This window comes from Tauraco erythrolophus (assembly GCF_009769465.1).
Source record: "Tauraco erythrolophus isolate bTauEry1 chromosome 30 unlocalized genomic scaffold, bTauEry1.pri scaffold_44_arrow_ctg1, whole genome shotgun sequence".
NCBI classification, from domain to species: domain Eukaryota; kingdom Metazoa; phylum Chordata; class Aves; order Musophagiformes; family Musophagidae; genus Tauraco; species Tauraco erythrolophus.
Window position 1 is genome coordinate 455495 of NW_028238561.1, and position 15858 is coordinate 471352.

A 15858-nucleotide genomic window follows, 5' to 3' on the forward strand; every position below is an offset into this window, starting at 1 on the left:
TCAGTTGGTCTTGGCTGAGGTAGAAGCGAGATCAGATCGAATTTTCTCTCTTCACCTTCCCCCCCCGCCCTCCTTCTCTTGCACTCTTGAGCTACCAGGAGGGTTTTGATGTTTCCAGAAAATGGAGGCTCCAGTCCTGAAATAATTAATCACGCCAGCAGGGGCTGCTTCTGCTAATTACAAGTGTGTAATTGCTGTTGCCAGTGCTCAGATTATTCTTACTGGTGATGCTCCTGTCTTTGCACTTACCTTGTGTAGTTGTACCCTTTAGTATTACTGTACCTTCGCCCATGGTACGTAACGGGCTGGAGGATCTCCAAAGCCAGACGGATCGGAGTTTCCAGCAGGGACAAGGATGAGAACACGCATGTTCTCGCGTCAGGGGTGAAGCAGAGGGTAGGACCTAGAGATCCTGCTCCCTCTGGCCTGGGCTGCTTTCCGAGTGCTTTCTCCTCGCTCGTGCTGCTGAAATAAAACCATGCCTTACGCTTGGAATTTAAACCTTTTATTTTAGACGTAAAAATGGGGAACGGGGATGTCCCTGTTTGAAGGGCGCTGCTTCCAGCTTTGCATCGGTCTTGTTGGAGGAATGTTCACAGTGGTGGGGGAGACGCAGCAGCCAGGGCCTAGTGGGGAGTGGTCTTAATCAGAGTATCGTGGCAGGCCACCGCGATGCCCCCGATGAGGTTCAGGAACTCCTGGAAGTCCAGCTGCCCGTCGCTATTCAAATCCAGTTTCTTCATCATCCTGTCCACCACACCGGGGTCCTTCTGATTCTGCAAAAGACCAAAGAGATGGGAATCGCTCTCTGCCTCCAGACAGAGGTGCCCCTCGCTGAGCACCCCCTCCCCAGGTACGGAACTGCAGCTGCCCAGCGCATCACCAGCGGAGAGGGATGGGCGGGCAGGAGGAGGCAGAATTCGGTCAGGCCAACTCTTGTCAGGCCCTGCTCTTCTTCTCCTTGCCCACCCCATGGTGCTTGGGGGTCAGAGGCTTTAATTCCTGCCCCGGGGGCTGAAGTGGAAGCCACAGGAGGCTCTCCTGGCCTGTGTCTTTGCTCACCTTTGTGAAGGCAGCCAGCTCGGTGTTCATGAAGGCCAGGAACTCCCTCTTGGAGAGCGTGCAGTTGTCCCCTTCGCGTCCCGCGTACCGCTGGAAGACGGCCAGCAGGGACTCGATGCAGCGTTCGGTCTCCGTGGGCTGCGGGAAGGAAAAGCAAGTTCAGACGAGCGCTGCGGAGAGCTCCGGGCTCGCGGAAGAGCAGCCCAACTCCTCCTGGGCTGACGGGGACCTCCTGCCGTTGTTCTCCTCCAGTTACCTCCTCTGCCCAACCCGTCCAGCTGCATTTTTTCTTAGGTATTAATTCCTCTTGCTGCCTTGGCACAGCACCGTGCTGCGGGAAGGACCCGGAGGATTGGGGAGCGGTTCATGGAAAAGCCCCCGGGGAGGTGTCAGCTCCCAGTGGAGAGGAGTGTCCTGGACTGGGAAGAGCTCGTGCTGCAACTTTTTCCATGCACGGCCTTGGCTGGAGCTGCTTTTCTGCAAAGGATAAGCCTGTTCCCCCCCTTTCCCTCCCCCTGTCCTGTCTGGACAAGAGGAGAAACTCTGAGTCAGGAGAGAAAAATGCAAACGGACTTGGCTCCCCAAACCACTGCCTCGGGGCTGGGCTGAGCCACGGGCTTCTCCAGTGGGGATGGATGGGGCGAGGTGGGGGGGGGTTGTGGGGCTTTTCCCCTTCCCCATGGCTTCAGTCTTTGGGGAGAGCCGGGAGGAGTCCGCCCTTCCCTGCCTACCCGCAGCACCCGGAGCCCCTGTGCCACATCCTGCCCTGCCCGAGCCTCAATTCGCCTTTTTTTTTTTTTTAATTACTGTAGGAGGAGCTGAGTTGCTTCCGCCCTCAGCTCCTGCCTCCTCTGTACCCCCCTGCCCCGGTGCTGGGGGGCACATGGGGTGGCGGAGACAGAACTGCAGCCCTGAGTCTGGTGATGGGCAGCAGAAGCGTCGGTGGGGAAAAAAAAGGGGAGGGAGCGGTGGGGAGCAACACAAATGCCACCCCCCTGGTCCCCCACACCTACAGGGACCCTCTGCCCTCCCTCTCTAGCTCCCCATCCTCTTCCTCCTCCCAGGTCCCCCTCCCCAGCGGAGATTTAGCTCAGCCCTTGGCACCGTCTCCTCTTTCCCGTGCCAAAACGCGTCTCGCCTTCGGCTCACGGGAAAAACTCCTCTTCCATGGCCCTCCTGCCCTTATGGAGCCACCTCTCCCTCCCCATCCCGGGGTGCCGGCCCACTCACCATGGCTGGGGTGCGAGGAGGGGGCTCGAATCCTCGGCGCGGTCGCCACGCGATGTGACCGAAGCAGGAACCGGGCTGGTTATGAGCCGCCGCCCTTGCCAGCGCCCAGCCCTGACTCAGCCCCTTGGGCTGCGTTGGGCAATCGGCAGCTCTAACGGCAGATCCGGACCTGCCCGCGGCCCCCAGTGCCGGCTGTGGAGTGTACTGGGCCCCTCCTTTGCACTCGCTTCCTTTCCCTCCCCAGTTTGATTCTTTATGGTTATTTACACTCACGTTTTCTCCATCTTGCCTGAAACATGTCCCTTTGTGTCATCCCCAGGCTCGGGAATAAGTTCCTTCGGGGACTCCTTCGCTGCTACCTGGAGTATCCTCGGTGTTTCTTCTTGCTACGGCAAAATTTGGGCTTCCCCAGCTTTGCTAACGAGGCCGGCGAAGGCAGAGCTGGCAGCGCTGGGCTGCCCGCCCCCGGCAGCCTGTCCCCTTCGACCCTGACCTGTCCCATCTCCTGAGCTTTGCTAATGGCACCCCATAACCTCCTCGTGTTGTAAAAAGCAGGATGCAACCCCGAGGGGTTGGGGGTGCTGTGCTGGGAGCTGGCTGCAACCAGGATTTGTCCCCAGCGGTGCTGGTCTGAGCATCCCTGCCCAGGGCTGGTCACCCTGCGGAGCGAGAGTCCCTGGCGAGCTGAAAACAAGGAGACCTGGAGGTGGAGGACAGACAGGAGGCACCCAAGGAGCACCCAAAAAGGCAAGTGATGCGCCCGAATGGCTCCGAGCAGGGAGGGTGGGGGCTGCGGGGCTTGTGCTGCTCCGAAACCAGTGCATGGGGCTGCAATTCCCGGCCGCTTCCCATCCAGCGGGAGCCAGGGAAGCTGCTCGGACACGTGGCGTTTCCCCGTGGCCATCCTGTGGTTATGGCACCCATCTCCACGCCTTCGTGACCAGCGCTGATGCGGAATCATCCGCCCGGGGCCGGCTTTCCCTGTAATTCCCAGCCCTGGGCGCTGCCGCCTTTCCCTAAAAGCTTTGGGGCGGAGAAGTTGGGGTGACGTGGGCTGCGCCGGTGCTGTGCGGGAGCCGAGATGTCCTCTGGGATCTGGGACAGCTTCCAGGGCCGGGGCTGTTCGGGAAATCCTGCTGGGGACTGACTCAGCACAGAGCAGGAGAAAGGGAAGCAGCAAATCGGGAGGGACGACCGTCCCCAAGATATTTTCCCTTTCTTGCCCCAATTTCCTGCCTTCAAATTCTCATTTTTTCCCATGCATTGGGGGAAAAAGTGTGTCCCCCCTCGGCCCCATCCAGCCCCTCCCAAACTGGAAACGGTTCAGTCCCCGTAAATCAAAAGGATTTTCCAACTCTGGGAGCTGAGGGCAGGGAACCTGCTGCTCTTTTCCTTGGATTTTACGCTTCTGCCCACGTTTTGCAAACTCCTTTGTGCTCCCTTAACAATAAACCAGGAGCTGGTCAGAGGGGCAGGTGTTATATCGCCCTTTGCACGAGCGAATTCCGGAGGGATTCCGGCCCCATCCTGGCTGCGATGGGGAATTCCAGGAGGTTCCTGGTTTTTGCTGCCGCTGCGTGTGTTCGCAGCCAACGGAGAGGCTTTGACCCTCTTTGCAGACAAACCATCTGTGCCACCATATGTTTGTCACCGAGACGTGCGACTGCCACGTGCACGACGGAGACATTGCTGAGAGCATCGCCCCGTGTGTCCACCTGCCCCTGAGGTTGGGACAGACCCTCCCAAGTCCCCTTTGGCACCAGGTTCAAAACATCACGGGATGTGACCGTGGGTAGGTGAGCGAGAAGCCCTGGGGGCTTCCCCCTGAGGCTGCATCAAGGCTATGGTGGACCTGGGATGTCCTCATTCCTCCTGGCCAGCCCCCTTACCGGCCAGTGGGCTCTGGTTGCCTTTAAAAGCAAGATGAAGATGGTGCTGGGGTTGTCCTCGCTTCTCTCTGTCTTCTTGCAACATCACAAGCTCCGTCTGCTGCTGGGGAAGTGGTTCTCTCTTGCTCAAGGGAAAGAAAAATAAATAAAATCTGGTTTTCTCCAGGGACAGTCGTGGATGTCTCCGTCTGCAGCCTTGTGCACCGTGTGTGGGATGCGGTGCGTTTTCCATGCCGTGCTGCTGCCCCTCTCCTGCCCGAGGATCCAGGAGTGGTCCCAGGTATGGGGCAGCCCAGCGGAAAAGGCAGATGGATGCAAGTGGCCAGGAAAATGTGCGTCTGGATGGCTCTGGACTGCTGGTGCTCCCCGTAGGGCACATCTGCCGTGAAAGCTGGGGCACGTGGACACATCCCTACGTGAGTCTTGGACCACAGCATGTGCGGGCTGTGATGAAACCCCCTGAAATCACGCAGATCAGTAGTGAGGACCGGAGTTTGAGAGGTATGTGGGCTTGTAGACACATAGTAGGGGGGATTGGGTGGGATTGTCAGCAGTCCCTGCCGGGGTTATGTGCCTGGGATTAAGAGGAACGTGTGACCTGAACTGGGACACCCTCCAACCAGGCTGAGGTCCTTGTAGAAATTAAACGGAAGGATGAAGGATGGCAGCAGCCAGTGCAGTCATCAGCTGTTTATTCTGATTTTTCATGCAATACATCAGTGTGAAGAAGAAAGACACCCCCCACCCCGCTCCCCCCATTACCCTGCAGTACCCACAGCATCTCAGCTGCTTCACAGCCTCGGTCAGGCTGGAGCTGGGATTCTGCTCAGCTCTTAGAGGAGCAGAAAGGTGTAACCAGAAACCTTGAGTCTACAAAAGTGGATTTTTTTTTTTCCCAGCCTTGAGGATTTTCAGGCCCCAGAATGAGTATGATGGAGCTACTGAGATTTTTGGGATTTTTTTCGCGTTGCACAGCAGAAGGTGACGGGAGAGCCGAACACGGGGCTGGGGAGATGTGAGCACAGTGAGATGCACAACAGTTATGCCACAGGGTAGAAGAGATGACAGGGACGGACACAGAGGACAGAGACACCCATGGAATCCAATTAGAGCAGAAAAGTGACTAAATACTGCATTGAGGTGGATAGACATAACGCAGGGAGGCAGAACCTGCAGCTCCTGGGGTGACTCTCTGCCCACCTACCTGCTGAGGATTTGTTACAAGGAAAACCCCCAAACCCACCCGTTAACCCTTTTGTGTGTGTCGAACATGTCTGTGCCACCACACTGTGACATCCTAAGCTGAAAGCAGAGAGCAGAAGTGATCCTCGAAGACGCTTGGAGATGCCCCACCAGCTCCTGGGAGAGGACTTCCTGTTAAGATGCTTTGGCTTCGTCCCCGGCAGGACGGCCTGGTGCCTTCTCTGAGACCGAGGTGTCCGTGGGGCCCTGGCTTTGCTTGGTGCAAAGACGTGGCTCCTCCTCCGGTTGGGGCTGGGCATCACTCTCTTGCCGGGGGCTCCTCTTGCTGCTCTCCTCCTGCCGTGGCTGGCAGCTCTTCTCCGGTGGAGGAAGCTCTGTATCCTCACGGCTGTGGCTGGCTTCATCTCTCCGGGGTGGCTGGGGACGGCTCTCTCCAGTGGCTCTCTGGTCCGTCTCGCAAGCTTCCTGTGGCTCTGGAGGCTGGGGCAGAGGTGGGCAGCTCTTGGCCTCCCTGTCGTCACGGTCGCTCACCTGACAGCTGGGTTCAGGCTCCCGTGGGACCTGGTCCCTGGCATCTTTAGATCCATCTCCCTCAAGCCGATGGTCCTTCTCTTCTGCGTCAGGCATCTTGGGGCGCTGACTGTCCCTCCTGTCCTCCTTGGCCTTTGTCTGGCAAAGGTCACCCTTAACACCATCCAGCTTGGAGGCAGAAGCCTTGTGAGCCCCTTCCTTCACCCCTGCTTTGGACTTCGCCTGCGGCTTATCGAGATCTCCAGTGTTATCCTGGGACCTCGAAGCTGGTGTGTCCCCTTGCCACAGTGCTTTGGGTTCACCTGTTTCTCGCTCATCCCTTTGGGGTTGTGGCTCTGGGTGGCTGCTCCTGTCACACGGGACTGCTGGCGGCTGGGGTGACACATAGCACTTCTTGACGTAGATGGGCTGTCCTAGGTCAGGGGGTTGGTGGCAGACGATTTCGTAGGTGGTAGCTTCAGGATCATTCAAATTCTGGATCATGTGGATCAGGTACGCAATGGTCTGAGGCTCACAGGGCTGAGGGATGGCCTGTGCCTCTGGCCGTACATCGGGCTCAGCAGGGATATAACGGACCCTCACGTTGGTGACAGGTGCCTGTTCTCCTGGGGGGGTGAGGTCTCTGTTATCAACATCCACGGTTTGGTAGAGGCTCCTCTCATGTCTTCGTCCTTCATCCTCTTGTGTCTGCGACCTGTTTGGCTCATGAGCTTCTTCCTCATCCAAAAGCCTGTTGTTCCTCCGTTCTTGGTATTCTGAGGGCTCACAGGTGGTGCTCTTGCACAGTTCATTCTGCAAGGCATTTGCCTGATGGCGGCGGCGAATCTTTCTCTCTTGTTCCTCGAGTACCTGGAGACTGCTTCTCTCACGTGTCTCTCTGAGGGATCTCTTCGCATCTCGCTCTTCTCTGCCCCATGTCTGGTGGCTGCGGCGCTCATAGACCTCCAGGTCGCGTTGACGATTAATCCTCCTCTCCTGCAGCTTTTCGTCCCTCTCTCTACCGCGGACAAGCCTCCTCTCATCCTCTGGTTCTTCAGACTCACGAGGACGGTCCCTACTTCTTGTGTCCTGACGTGGCTCCAGTTCTCGAGACTCGCGCTGGATCCTCACGTCAGCTTCTGCTGCTGCTACTGCAATATCTCGTGTCCTTTCGTACCTCACGGACTCACGTTGTCTCCTTCCATCGTCTTCGGGCTCGTCTGCTTCAAAGTCACGTCTCTCGCGTGTCTCTCTCTGGCTGCTCGTGGCACCTCGCTCTTCCCTGTCTCTTGTTTGGCGGCTGCGGCGCTCGTAGACCTCCAGGTCTCGTTGACGATCGCTGCTTCTCTCCTGCACTTGCTCTTCCCTCTCTCTTCCGCGGCCAAGCCTCCTCTCATCCTCTGGTTCTTCAGACTCACGAGGACGGTCCCTACTTCTTGTGTCCTGACGTGGCTCCAGTTCTCGAGACTCGCGCTGGATCCTCACGTCAGCTTCTGCTGCTGCTACTGCAATATCTCGTGTCCTTTCGTACCTCACGGACTCATGTTGTCTCCTTCCATCGTCTTCGGGCTCTTCTGCTTCAAAGTCACGTCTCTCGCGTGTCTCTCTCTGGTTGCTCGTGGCACCTCGCTCTTCCCTATCTCTTGTTTGGCGGCTGCGGCGCTCGTAGACATCCAGCTCCCGTTGACGATCGCTGCTCCGCTCCTGCAGTTGCTGTTCTCTCTCTCTTCCCCGGCCAAGCCTCCTCTCATCCTCTGGTTCGTCAGACTCACGAGGACGGTCCCTACTTTTTGTGTCCTGACGTGGCTCCAGTTCTCGAGACTCGCGCTGGATTCTCACGTCAGCTTCTGCTGCTGCTACTGCAATATCTCGTGTCCTTTCGTACCTCACGGACTCATGTTGTCTCCTTCCATCGTCTTCGGGCTCATCTGCTTCAAAATCACATCTCTTGCGTGTCTCTCTCTGGTTGCTCGTGGCACCTCGCTCTTCCCTGTCTCTTGTTTGGCGGCTGCGGCGCTCGTAGACCTCCAGGTCTCGTCGACGATCGCTGCTTCTCTCCAGCAGTTGCTCTTCCCTCTCTCTTCCGCGGCCAAGCCTCCTCTCATCCTCTGGTTCTTCAGACTCACAAGGACGGTCCCTACTTCTTGTGTCCTGACGTGGCTCCAGTTCTCGAGACTCGCGCTGGATCCTCACGTCAGCTTCTGCTGCTGCTACTGCAATATCTCGTGTCCTTTCGTACCTCACGGACTCACGTTGTCTCCTTCCATCGTCTTCGGGCTCGTCTGCTTCAAAGTCACGTCTCTTGCGTGTCTCTCTCTGGTTGCTCGTGGCACCTCGCTCTTCCCTGTCTCTTGTTTGGCGGCTGCGGCGCTCGTAGACCTCCAGGTCTCGTCGACGATCGCTGCTTCTCTCCCGCACTTGCTCTTCCCTCTCTCTTACGCCGCCAAGCCTCCTCTCATCCTCTGGTTCTTCAGACTCACAAGGACGGTCCCTACTTCTTGTGTCTTTACGTGGCTCCAGTTCTCGAGACTCGCGCTGGATCCTCACGTCAGCTTCTGCTGCTGCTACTGCAATATCTCGTGTCCTTTCGTACCTCACGGACTCACGTTGTCTCCTTCCATCGTCTTCGGGCTCGTCTGCTTCAAAGTCACGTCTCTCGCGTGTCTCTCTCTGGTTGCTCGTGGCACCTCGCTCTTCCCTGTCTCTTGTTTGGCGGCTGCGGCGCTCGTAGACATCCAGCTCCCGTCGACGATCGCTGCTTCTCTCCAGCAGTTGCTCTTCCCTCTCTCTTCCGCGGCCAAGCCTCCTCTCATCCTCTGGTTCTTCAGACTCACAAGGACGGTCCCTACTTCTTGTGTCCTGACGTGGCTCCAGTTCTCGAGACTCGCGCTGGATCCTCACGTCAGCTTCTGCTGCTGCTACTGCAATATCTCGTGTCCTTTCGTACCTCACGGACTCACGTTGTCTCCTTCCATCGTCTTCGGGCTCGTCTGCTTCAAAGTCACGTCTCTCGCGTGTCTCTCTCTGGTTGCTCGGTGCACCTCGCTCTTCCCTGTCTCTTGTTTGGCGGCTGCGGCGCTCGTAGACTTCCAGGTCTCGTCGACGATCGCTGCTTCTCTCCCGCACTTGCTCCTCCCTCTCTCTTCCACGGCCAAGCCTCCTCTCATCCTCTGGTTCTTCAGACTCACAAGGACGGTCTCCATTTCTTGTGTCCTGACGTGGCTCCAGTTCTCGAGACTCGCGCTGGATCCTCACGTCAGCTTCTGCTGCTGCTACTGCAATATCTCGTGTCCTTTCATACCTCACGGACTCACGTTGTCTCCTTCCATCGTCTTCGGGCTCGTCTGCTTCAAAGTCACGTCTCTCGCGTGTCTCTCTCTGGTTGCTCGTGGCACCTCGCTCTTCCCTGTCTCTTGTTTGGCGGCTGCGGCGCTCGTAGACCTCCAGGTCTCGTCGACGATCGCTGCTTCTCTCCCGCACTTGCTCTTCCCTCTCTCTTACGCCGCCAAACCTCCTCTCATCCTCTGGTTCTTCAGACTCACAAGGACGGTCCCTACTTCTTGTGTCTTTACGTGGCTCCAGTTCTCGAGACTCGCGCTGGATCCTCACGTCAGCTTCTGCTGCTGCTACTGCAATATCTCGTGTCCTTTCGTACCTCACGGACTCACGTTGTCTCCTTCCATCGTCTTCGGGCTCGTCTGCTTCAAAGTCACGTCTCTCGCGTGTCTCTCTCTGGTTGCTCGTGGCACCTCGCTCTTCCCTGTCTCTTGTTTGGCGGCTGCGGCGCTCGTAGACCTCCAGGTCTCGTTGACGATCGCTGCTTCTCTCCTGCACTTGCTCTTCCCTCTCTCTTCCGCGGCCAAGCCTCCTCTCATCCTCTGGTTCTTCAGACTCACGAGGACGGTCCCTACTTCTTGTGTCCTGACGTGGCTCCAGTTCTCGAGACTCGCGCTGGATCCTCACGTCAGCTTCTGCTGCTGCTACTGCAATATCTCGTGTCCTTTCGTACCTCACGGACTCACGTTGTCTCCTTCCATCGTCTTCGGGCTCGTCTGCTTCAAAGTCACGTCTCTCGTGTGTCTCTCTCTGGTTGCTCGTGGCACCTCGCTCTTCCCTATCTCTTGTTTGGCGGCTGCGGCGCTCGTAGATATCCAGCTCCCGTTGACGATCGCTGCTCCGCTCCTGCAGTTGCTCTTCTCTCTCTCTTCCCCGGCCAAGCCTCCTCTCATCCTCTGGTTCGTCAGACTCACGAGGACGGTCCCTACTTTTTGTGTCCTGACGTGGCTCCAGTTCTCGAGACTCGCGCTGGATTCTCACGTCAGCTTCTGCTGCTGCTACTGCAATATCTCGTGTCCTTTCGTACCTCACGGACTCATGTTGTCTCCTTCCATCGTCTTCGGGCTCTTCTGCTTCAAAATCACGTCTCTTGCGTGTCTCTCTCTGGTTGCTCGTGGCACCTCGCTCTTCCCTGTCTCTTGTTTGGCGGCTGCGGCGCTCGTAGACCTCCAGGTCTCGTCGACGATCGCTGCTTCTCTCCCGCACTTGCTCTTCCCTCTCTCTTCCGCGGCCAAGCCTCCTCTCATCCTCTGGTTCTTCAGACTCACAAGGACGGTCCCTACTTCTTGTGTCCTGACGTGGCTCCAGTTCTCGAGACTCGCGCTGGATCCTCACGTCAGCTTCTGCTGCTGCTACTGCAATATCTTGTGTCCTTTCGTACCTCACGGACTCACGTTGTCTCCTTCCATCGTCTTCGGGCTCGTCTGCTTCAAAGTCACGTCTCTTGCGTGTCTCTCTCTGGTTGCTCGTGGCACCTCGCTCTTCCCTGTCTCTTGTTTGGCGGCTGCGGCGCTCGTAGACCTCCAGGTCTCGTCGACGATCGCTGCTTCTCTCCCGCACTTGCTCCTCCCTCTCTCTTCCACGGCCAAGCCTCCTCTCATCCTCTGGTTCTTCAGACTCACAAGGACGGTCTCCATTTCTTGTGTCCTGACGTGGCTCCAGTTCTCGAGACTCGCGCTGGATCCTCACGTCAGCTTCTGCTGCTGCTACTGCAATATCTCGTGTCCTTTCATACCTCACGGACTCACGTTGTCTCCTTCCATCGTCTTCGGGCTCGTCTGCTTCAAAGTCACGTCTCTCGCGTGTCTCTCTCTGGTTGCTCGTGGCACCTCGCTCTTCCCTGTCTCTTGTTTGGCGGCTGCGGCGCTCGTAGACCTCCAGGTCTCGTCGACGATCGCTGCTTCTCTCCCGCACTTGCTCTTCCCTCTCTCTTACGCCGCCAAGCCTCCTCTCATCCTCTGGTTCTTCAGACTCACAAGGACGGTCCCTACTTCTTGTGTCTTTACGTGGCTCCAGTTCTCGAGACTCGCGCTGGATCCTCACGTCAGCTTCTGCTGCTGCTACTGCAATATCTCGTGTCCTTTCGTACCTCACGGACTCACGTTGTCTCCTTCCATCGTCTTCGGGCTCGTCTGCTTCAAAGTCACGTCTCTCGCGTGTCTCTCTCTGGTTGCTCGTGGCACCTCGCTCTTCCCTGTCTCTTGTTTGGCGGCTGCGGCGCTCGTAGACCTCCAGGTCTCGTTGACGATCGCTGCTTCTCTCCTGCACTTGCTCTTCCCTCTCTCTTCCGCGGCCAAGCCTCCTCTCATCCTCTGGTTCGTCAGACTCACGAGGGCGGTCCCTACTTCTTGTGTCCTGACGTGGCTCCAGTTCTCGAGACTCGCGCTGGATTCTCACGTCAGCTTCTGCTGCTGCTACTGCAATATCTCGTGTCCTTTCGTACCTCACGGACTCATGTTGTCTCCTTCCATCGTCTTTGGGCTCGTCTGCTTCAAAATCACGTCTCTCACGTGTCTCTCTCTGGTTGCTCGTGGCACCTCGCTCTTCCCTATCTCTTGTTCGGCGGCTGCGGCGCTCGTAGACCTCCAGGTCTCGTCGACGATCGCTGCTTCTCTCCCGCACTTGCTCTTCCCTCTCTCTTCCGCGGCCAAGCCTCCTCTCATCCTCTGGTTCTTCAGACTCACAAGGACGGTCCCTACTTCTTGTGTCCTGACGTGGCTCCAGTTCTCGAGACTCGCGCTGGATCCTCACGTCAGCTTCTGCTGCTGCTACTGCAATATCTCGTGTCCTTTCGTACCTCACGGACTCATGTTGTCTCCTTCCATCGTCTTCGGGCTCGTCTGCTTCAAAATCACGTCTCTCACGTGTCACCCTCTGGTTACTCGTGGCACCTCGCTCTTCCCTGTCTCTTGTTTGGCGGCTGCGGCGCTCGTAGACCTCCAGGTCTCGTCGACGATCGCTGCTTCTCTCCCGCACTTGCTCTTCCCTCTCTCTTACACCGCCAAGCCTCCTCTCATCCTCTGGTTCTTCAGACTCACAAGGTCGGTCCCTACTTCTTGTGTCCTTACGTGGCTCCAGTTCTCGAGACTCGCGCTGGATCCTCACGTCAGCTTCTGCTGCTGCTACTGCAATATCTCGTGTCCTTTCGTACCTCACGGACTCACGTTGTCTCCTTCCATCGTCTTCGGGCTCGTCTGCTTCAAAATCACGTCTCTCACGTGTCACCCTCTGGTTGCTCGTGGCACCTCGCTCTTCCCTGTCTCTTGTTTGGCAGCTGCGGCGCTCGTAGACATCCAGCTCCCGTTGACGATCGCTGCTCCGCTCCTGCAGTTGCTCTTCCCTCTCTCTTCCCCGGCCAAGCCTCCTCTCATCCTCTGGTTCTTCAGACTCACGAGGACGGTCTCCATTTCTTGTGTCCTGACGTGGCTCCAGTTCTCGAGACTCGCGCTGGATCCTCACGTCAGCTTCTGCTGCTGCTACTGCAATATCTCGTGTCCTTTCGTACCTCACGGACTCACGTTGTCTCCTTCCATCGTCTTCGGGCTCATCTGCTTCAAAGTCACGTCTCTCGCGTGTCTCTCTCTGGTTGCTCGTGGCACCTCGCTCTTCCCTGTCTCTTGTTTGGCGGCTGCGGCGCTCGTAGACATCCAGCTCCCGTTGACGATCGCTGCTCCGCTCCCGCAGTTGCTCTTCTCTCTCTCTTCCCCGGCCAAGCCTCCTCTCATCCTCTGGTTCGTCAGACTCACGAGGACGGTCCCTACTTTTTGTGTCCTGACGTGGCTCCAGTTCTCGAGACTCGCGCTGGATCCTCACGTCAGCTTCTGCTGCTGCTACTGCAATATCTCGTGTCCTTTCGTACCTCACGGACTCATGTTGTCTCCTTCCATTGTCTTCGGGCTCGTCTGCTTCAAAATCACGTCTCTTGCGTGTCTCTCTCTGGTTGCTCGTGGCACCTCGCTCTTCCCTATCTCTTGTTTGGCAGCTGCGGCGCTCGTAGACCTCCAGGTCTCGTCGACGATCGCTGCTTCTCTCCAGCAGTTGCTCTTCCCTCTCTCTTCCGCGGCCAAGCCTCCTCTCATCCTCTGGTTCTTCAGACTCACAAGGACGGTCCCTACTTCTTGTGTCCTGATGTGGCTCCAGTTCTCGAGACTCGCGCTGGATCCTCACGTCAGCTTCTGCTGCTGCTACTGCAATATCTCGTGTCCTTTCATACCTCACGGACTCACGTTGTCTCCTTCCATCGTCTTCAGGCTCGTCTGCTTCAAAATCACGTCTCTCACGTGTCACCCTCTGGTTGCTCGTGGCACCTCGCTCTTCCCTGTCTCTTGTTTGGCGGCTGCGGCGCTCGTAGACCTCCAGGTCTCGTCGACGATCGCTGCTTCTCTCCCGCACTTGCTCTTCCCTCTCTCTTCCGCGGCCAAGCCTCCTCTCATCCTCTGGTTCTTCAGACTCACAAGGACGGTCTCTATTTCTTCTGTCCTGACGTGGCTCCAGTTCTCGAGACTCGCGCTGGATCCTCACGTCAGCTTCTGCTGCTGCTACTGCAATATCTCGTGTCCTTTCGTACCTCACGGACTCACGTTGTCTCCTTCCATCGTCTTCAGGTTCGTCTGCTTGAAAGTCACGTCTCTCGCGTGTCTCTCTCTGGTTGCTCGTGGCACTTCGCTCTTCCCTGTCTCTTGTTTGGCGGCTGCGGCGCTCGTAGACCTGCAGGTCCCTTTGAGGATCGATCCTCCTCTCCTTTACCGCATCATTCCTCCTTGCACGTTCTCGTTCTTTCCACTCCTGATCCTGACGTATGTCTATCTGACTTTCTTGATATTCCACCTTGTAATCCTGATTCTTCTCATCTTTATAGAGAGCTCTTTTTCGATCATAGGTTTCATAGTACCTGTGGTCAAGTTCTAGCGGTTCCTGCATGTATGACTGATGTGGGCGCCTTGACTCCAGGCACTCAGACTGACATGGCTGGTGGCTGCTGTTTTCAGGCTGACGTCTTCTTTGGCTGCTCCGTTGGTCGTGTGGCTCTTGGCTTTGTTCTTCGTGCACCTGAGGGACTGTCTCCCCTGGCTCGCTGCTTCGTTTTACGTCATTTCTGCTTTGTCTGTTACGTTGCTGGTCGTGACTCCTCGTTTCCTCTTGTGTTTCAAACTCGACTCTGGTGTCTCGTTGCAGCCTAGTTTCACGGTGGGGATGATGATTACTTTCACAGGTTTGTTGTTCCTCCTCCTGGAGCTGCTGATGTTTCCCTCTGTTCTTAATTTCAGGTTCTTGGAGTGACTTGACAGTGGTTGTCAGCTTCGTTCTTTGATGAAGGCCCGGTCCCTTTGGAAGGTACCAGTAGCAGGCCTGAGCCACTCTGAACCCCAAAAGCAGGAACTCATTAAAATCTATTTTCCCATCACCATCCCACTCCAGAAATTGCAGAATCTTGTCAATTGTCTGAGGATCACGTGGCTTCTGCAGGGAAAACACACACATGGAAACAAAAAGCAGATTTTAGCCTTTCTGCTCCTTGTCAGAGAGATGCAAAGACAGGGACAATTGCAATCTTTTCTCCTTCCATCTCTCACATCTTCGCTTTTATAACTCAGCACCAACTTCATGTCTTTGTTCTCCATTGTCCTCATTGTTCCCTGGCTGCAGCTAACCGGCTCTCTTCTCTTTGGGTTATGCAATATCCCACTACTGGATGCATTTTCTTCCTACCTTTGAAAGAAGACCATACCTCCCCACGGTTCATTCTCCAGCTTTTGCCCATTTGCTCACGACAAAATATTTTGGATGAGCTGTCAAAGCAGTCGATGCAAAGGAATGCAACTGCTGCTCCCCTTTGGTGAAAGCCTCCCCATCCAGAAGGAGATCCCCTCTCCAGAAGGAGATTTTGCAGTCCGTGCACTCCAGTCTTCACCTCAAGCCCTCCCCCTTGCAGCAGTACTCACAGCTATGACATCTGCAAACTCCCTCTGGATGAACTCTTTCATCTTCCTTCGGCTGAGGTTGGAGCTGTCTCCATCTTCCTTTGCGTATTCGTGAAAGAGGCTGATAATGGTGGAAATGCTGTCTAAGAAGCGAGACATCTTCTTGCAGATTCAAGCAAGCCTGCAAGAAAAGGAGCAGACCTAAGGACGGGAGATTTGCTTGTGTCAGCCCCTGTGCTATGGCGAGCTCCGTTTCACCACAGCACTGGGAAGAAATTCAAGTGCTTAGGGGTTTTAGTGGGATGGGGAGTGTCCTCCAACTTGTCTACTGACGTATTGGAATGACGTTTGATAGGGGATGGCAGGATGCCTGCATTTGTGGATGGCAGGGAGGGGACTGAGGGTGGTGACTCAAGAGATGCCCCAAGAACCGGTCCCCATGGGGCTTGTCATGGAATGACACAGTATCCGACCAATAGAGGTCAGTTCAATAAAAGTCAGGAGCAATTCGACCAGTCTACCAGTTTCCCAAGAAAGACTAGACCCTTGCATCCAACCCGTCTGCCCACCCTGGACAGCCCACTAAGTTGGAGGGTGTTTGCCTGACCTATTCAGGGACCTCGCTGGCAGCTCAATGGGTCATCCTTCCTTATATTAAAGTTTCCGGAAACATATTAAAACAACAAATTTTAATACTGATGCTCATG

At 56.3% G+C, this 15858-nt stretch overlaps 2 protein-coding genes across 2 annotated transcripts; both read right to left on the reverse strand.

Moving 5' to 3' along the window:
* Positions 1 to 510: 510 nt before the first annotated feature.
* S100A11 (S100 calcium binding protein A11) lies at positions 511 to 2357 on the reverse strand. The gene is made up of 3 exons (XM_086630401.1): positions 2293 to 2357; positions 1063 to 1200; positions 511 to 776 (listed from the first exon to the last, which is right to left on the reverse strand). The coding sequence occupies exons 1-3, from the start codon at positions 2293 to 2295 to the stop codon at positions 627 to 629; spliced, it is 291 nt and encodes a 96-aa protein (XP_086486527.1). The 5' UTR covers positions 2296 to 2357; the 3' UTR covers positions 511 to 626.
* Positions 2358 to 5558: 3201 nt separating this feature from the next.
* Positions 5559 to 15310, reverse strand: TCHH (trichohyalin). The gene is made up of 4 exons (XM_086630343.1): positions 15173 to 15310; positions 10903 to 14690; positions 7789 to 10560; positions 5559 to 6579 (listed from the first exon to the last, which is right to left on the reverse strand). Exons 1-4 carry the CDS (start codon positions 15308 to 15310, stop codon positions 5559 to 5561), a joined length of 7719 nt encoding a protein of 2572 aa, XP_086486469.1.
* Positions 15311 to 15858: the final 548 nt, after the last annotated feature.

Bases quoted from the DNA above. Each gene is read 5' to 3' on its own strand.
- TCHH (XM_086630343.1), bottom strand. From the start codon at position 15,310: ATGTCTCGCTTCTTAGACAGCATTTCCACCATTATCAGCCTCTTTCAC. The intron at 14,691-15,172 runs GTGAGTACTGCT...TTTTCCCTGCAG, and splicing joins AGTTTGCAGATGTCATAGCT to AAGCCACGTGATCCTCAGAC. The intron at 10,561-10,902 runs GTCTCGAGAACT...AGCTGACGTGAG, and splicing joins GACGTGAGGATCCAGCGCGA to GATCCAGCGCGAGTCTCGAG.
- S100A11 (XM_086630401.1), bottom strand. The intron at 777-1,062 runs GTGAGCAAAGAC...GGTCTTTTGCAG, and splicing joins AGCTGGCTGCCTTCACAAAG to AATCAGAAGGACCCCGGTGT.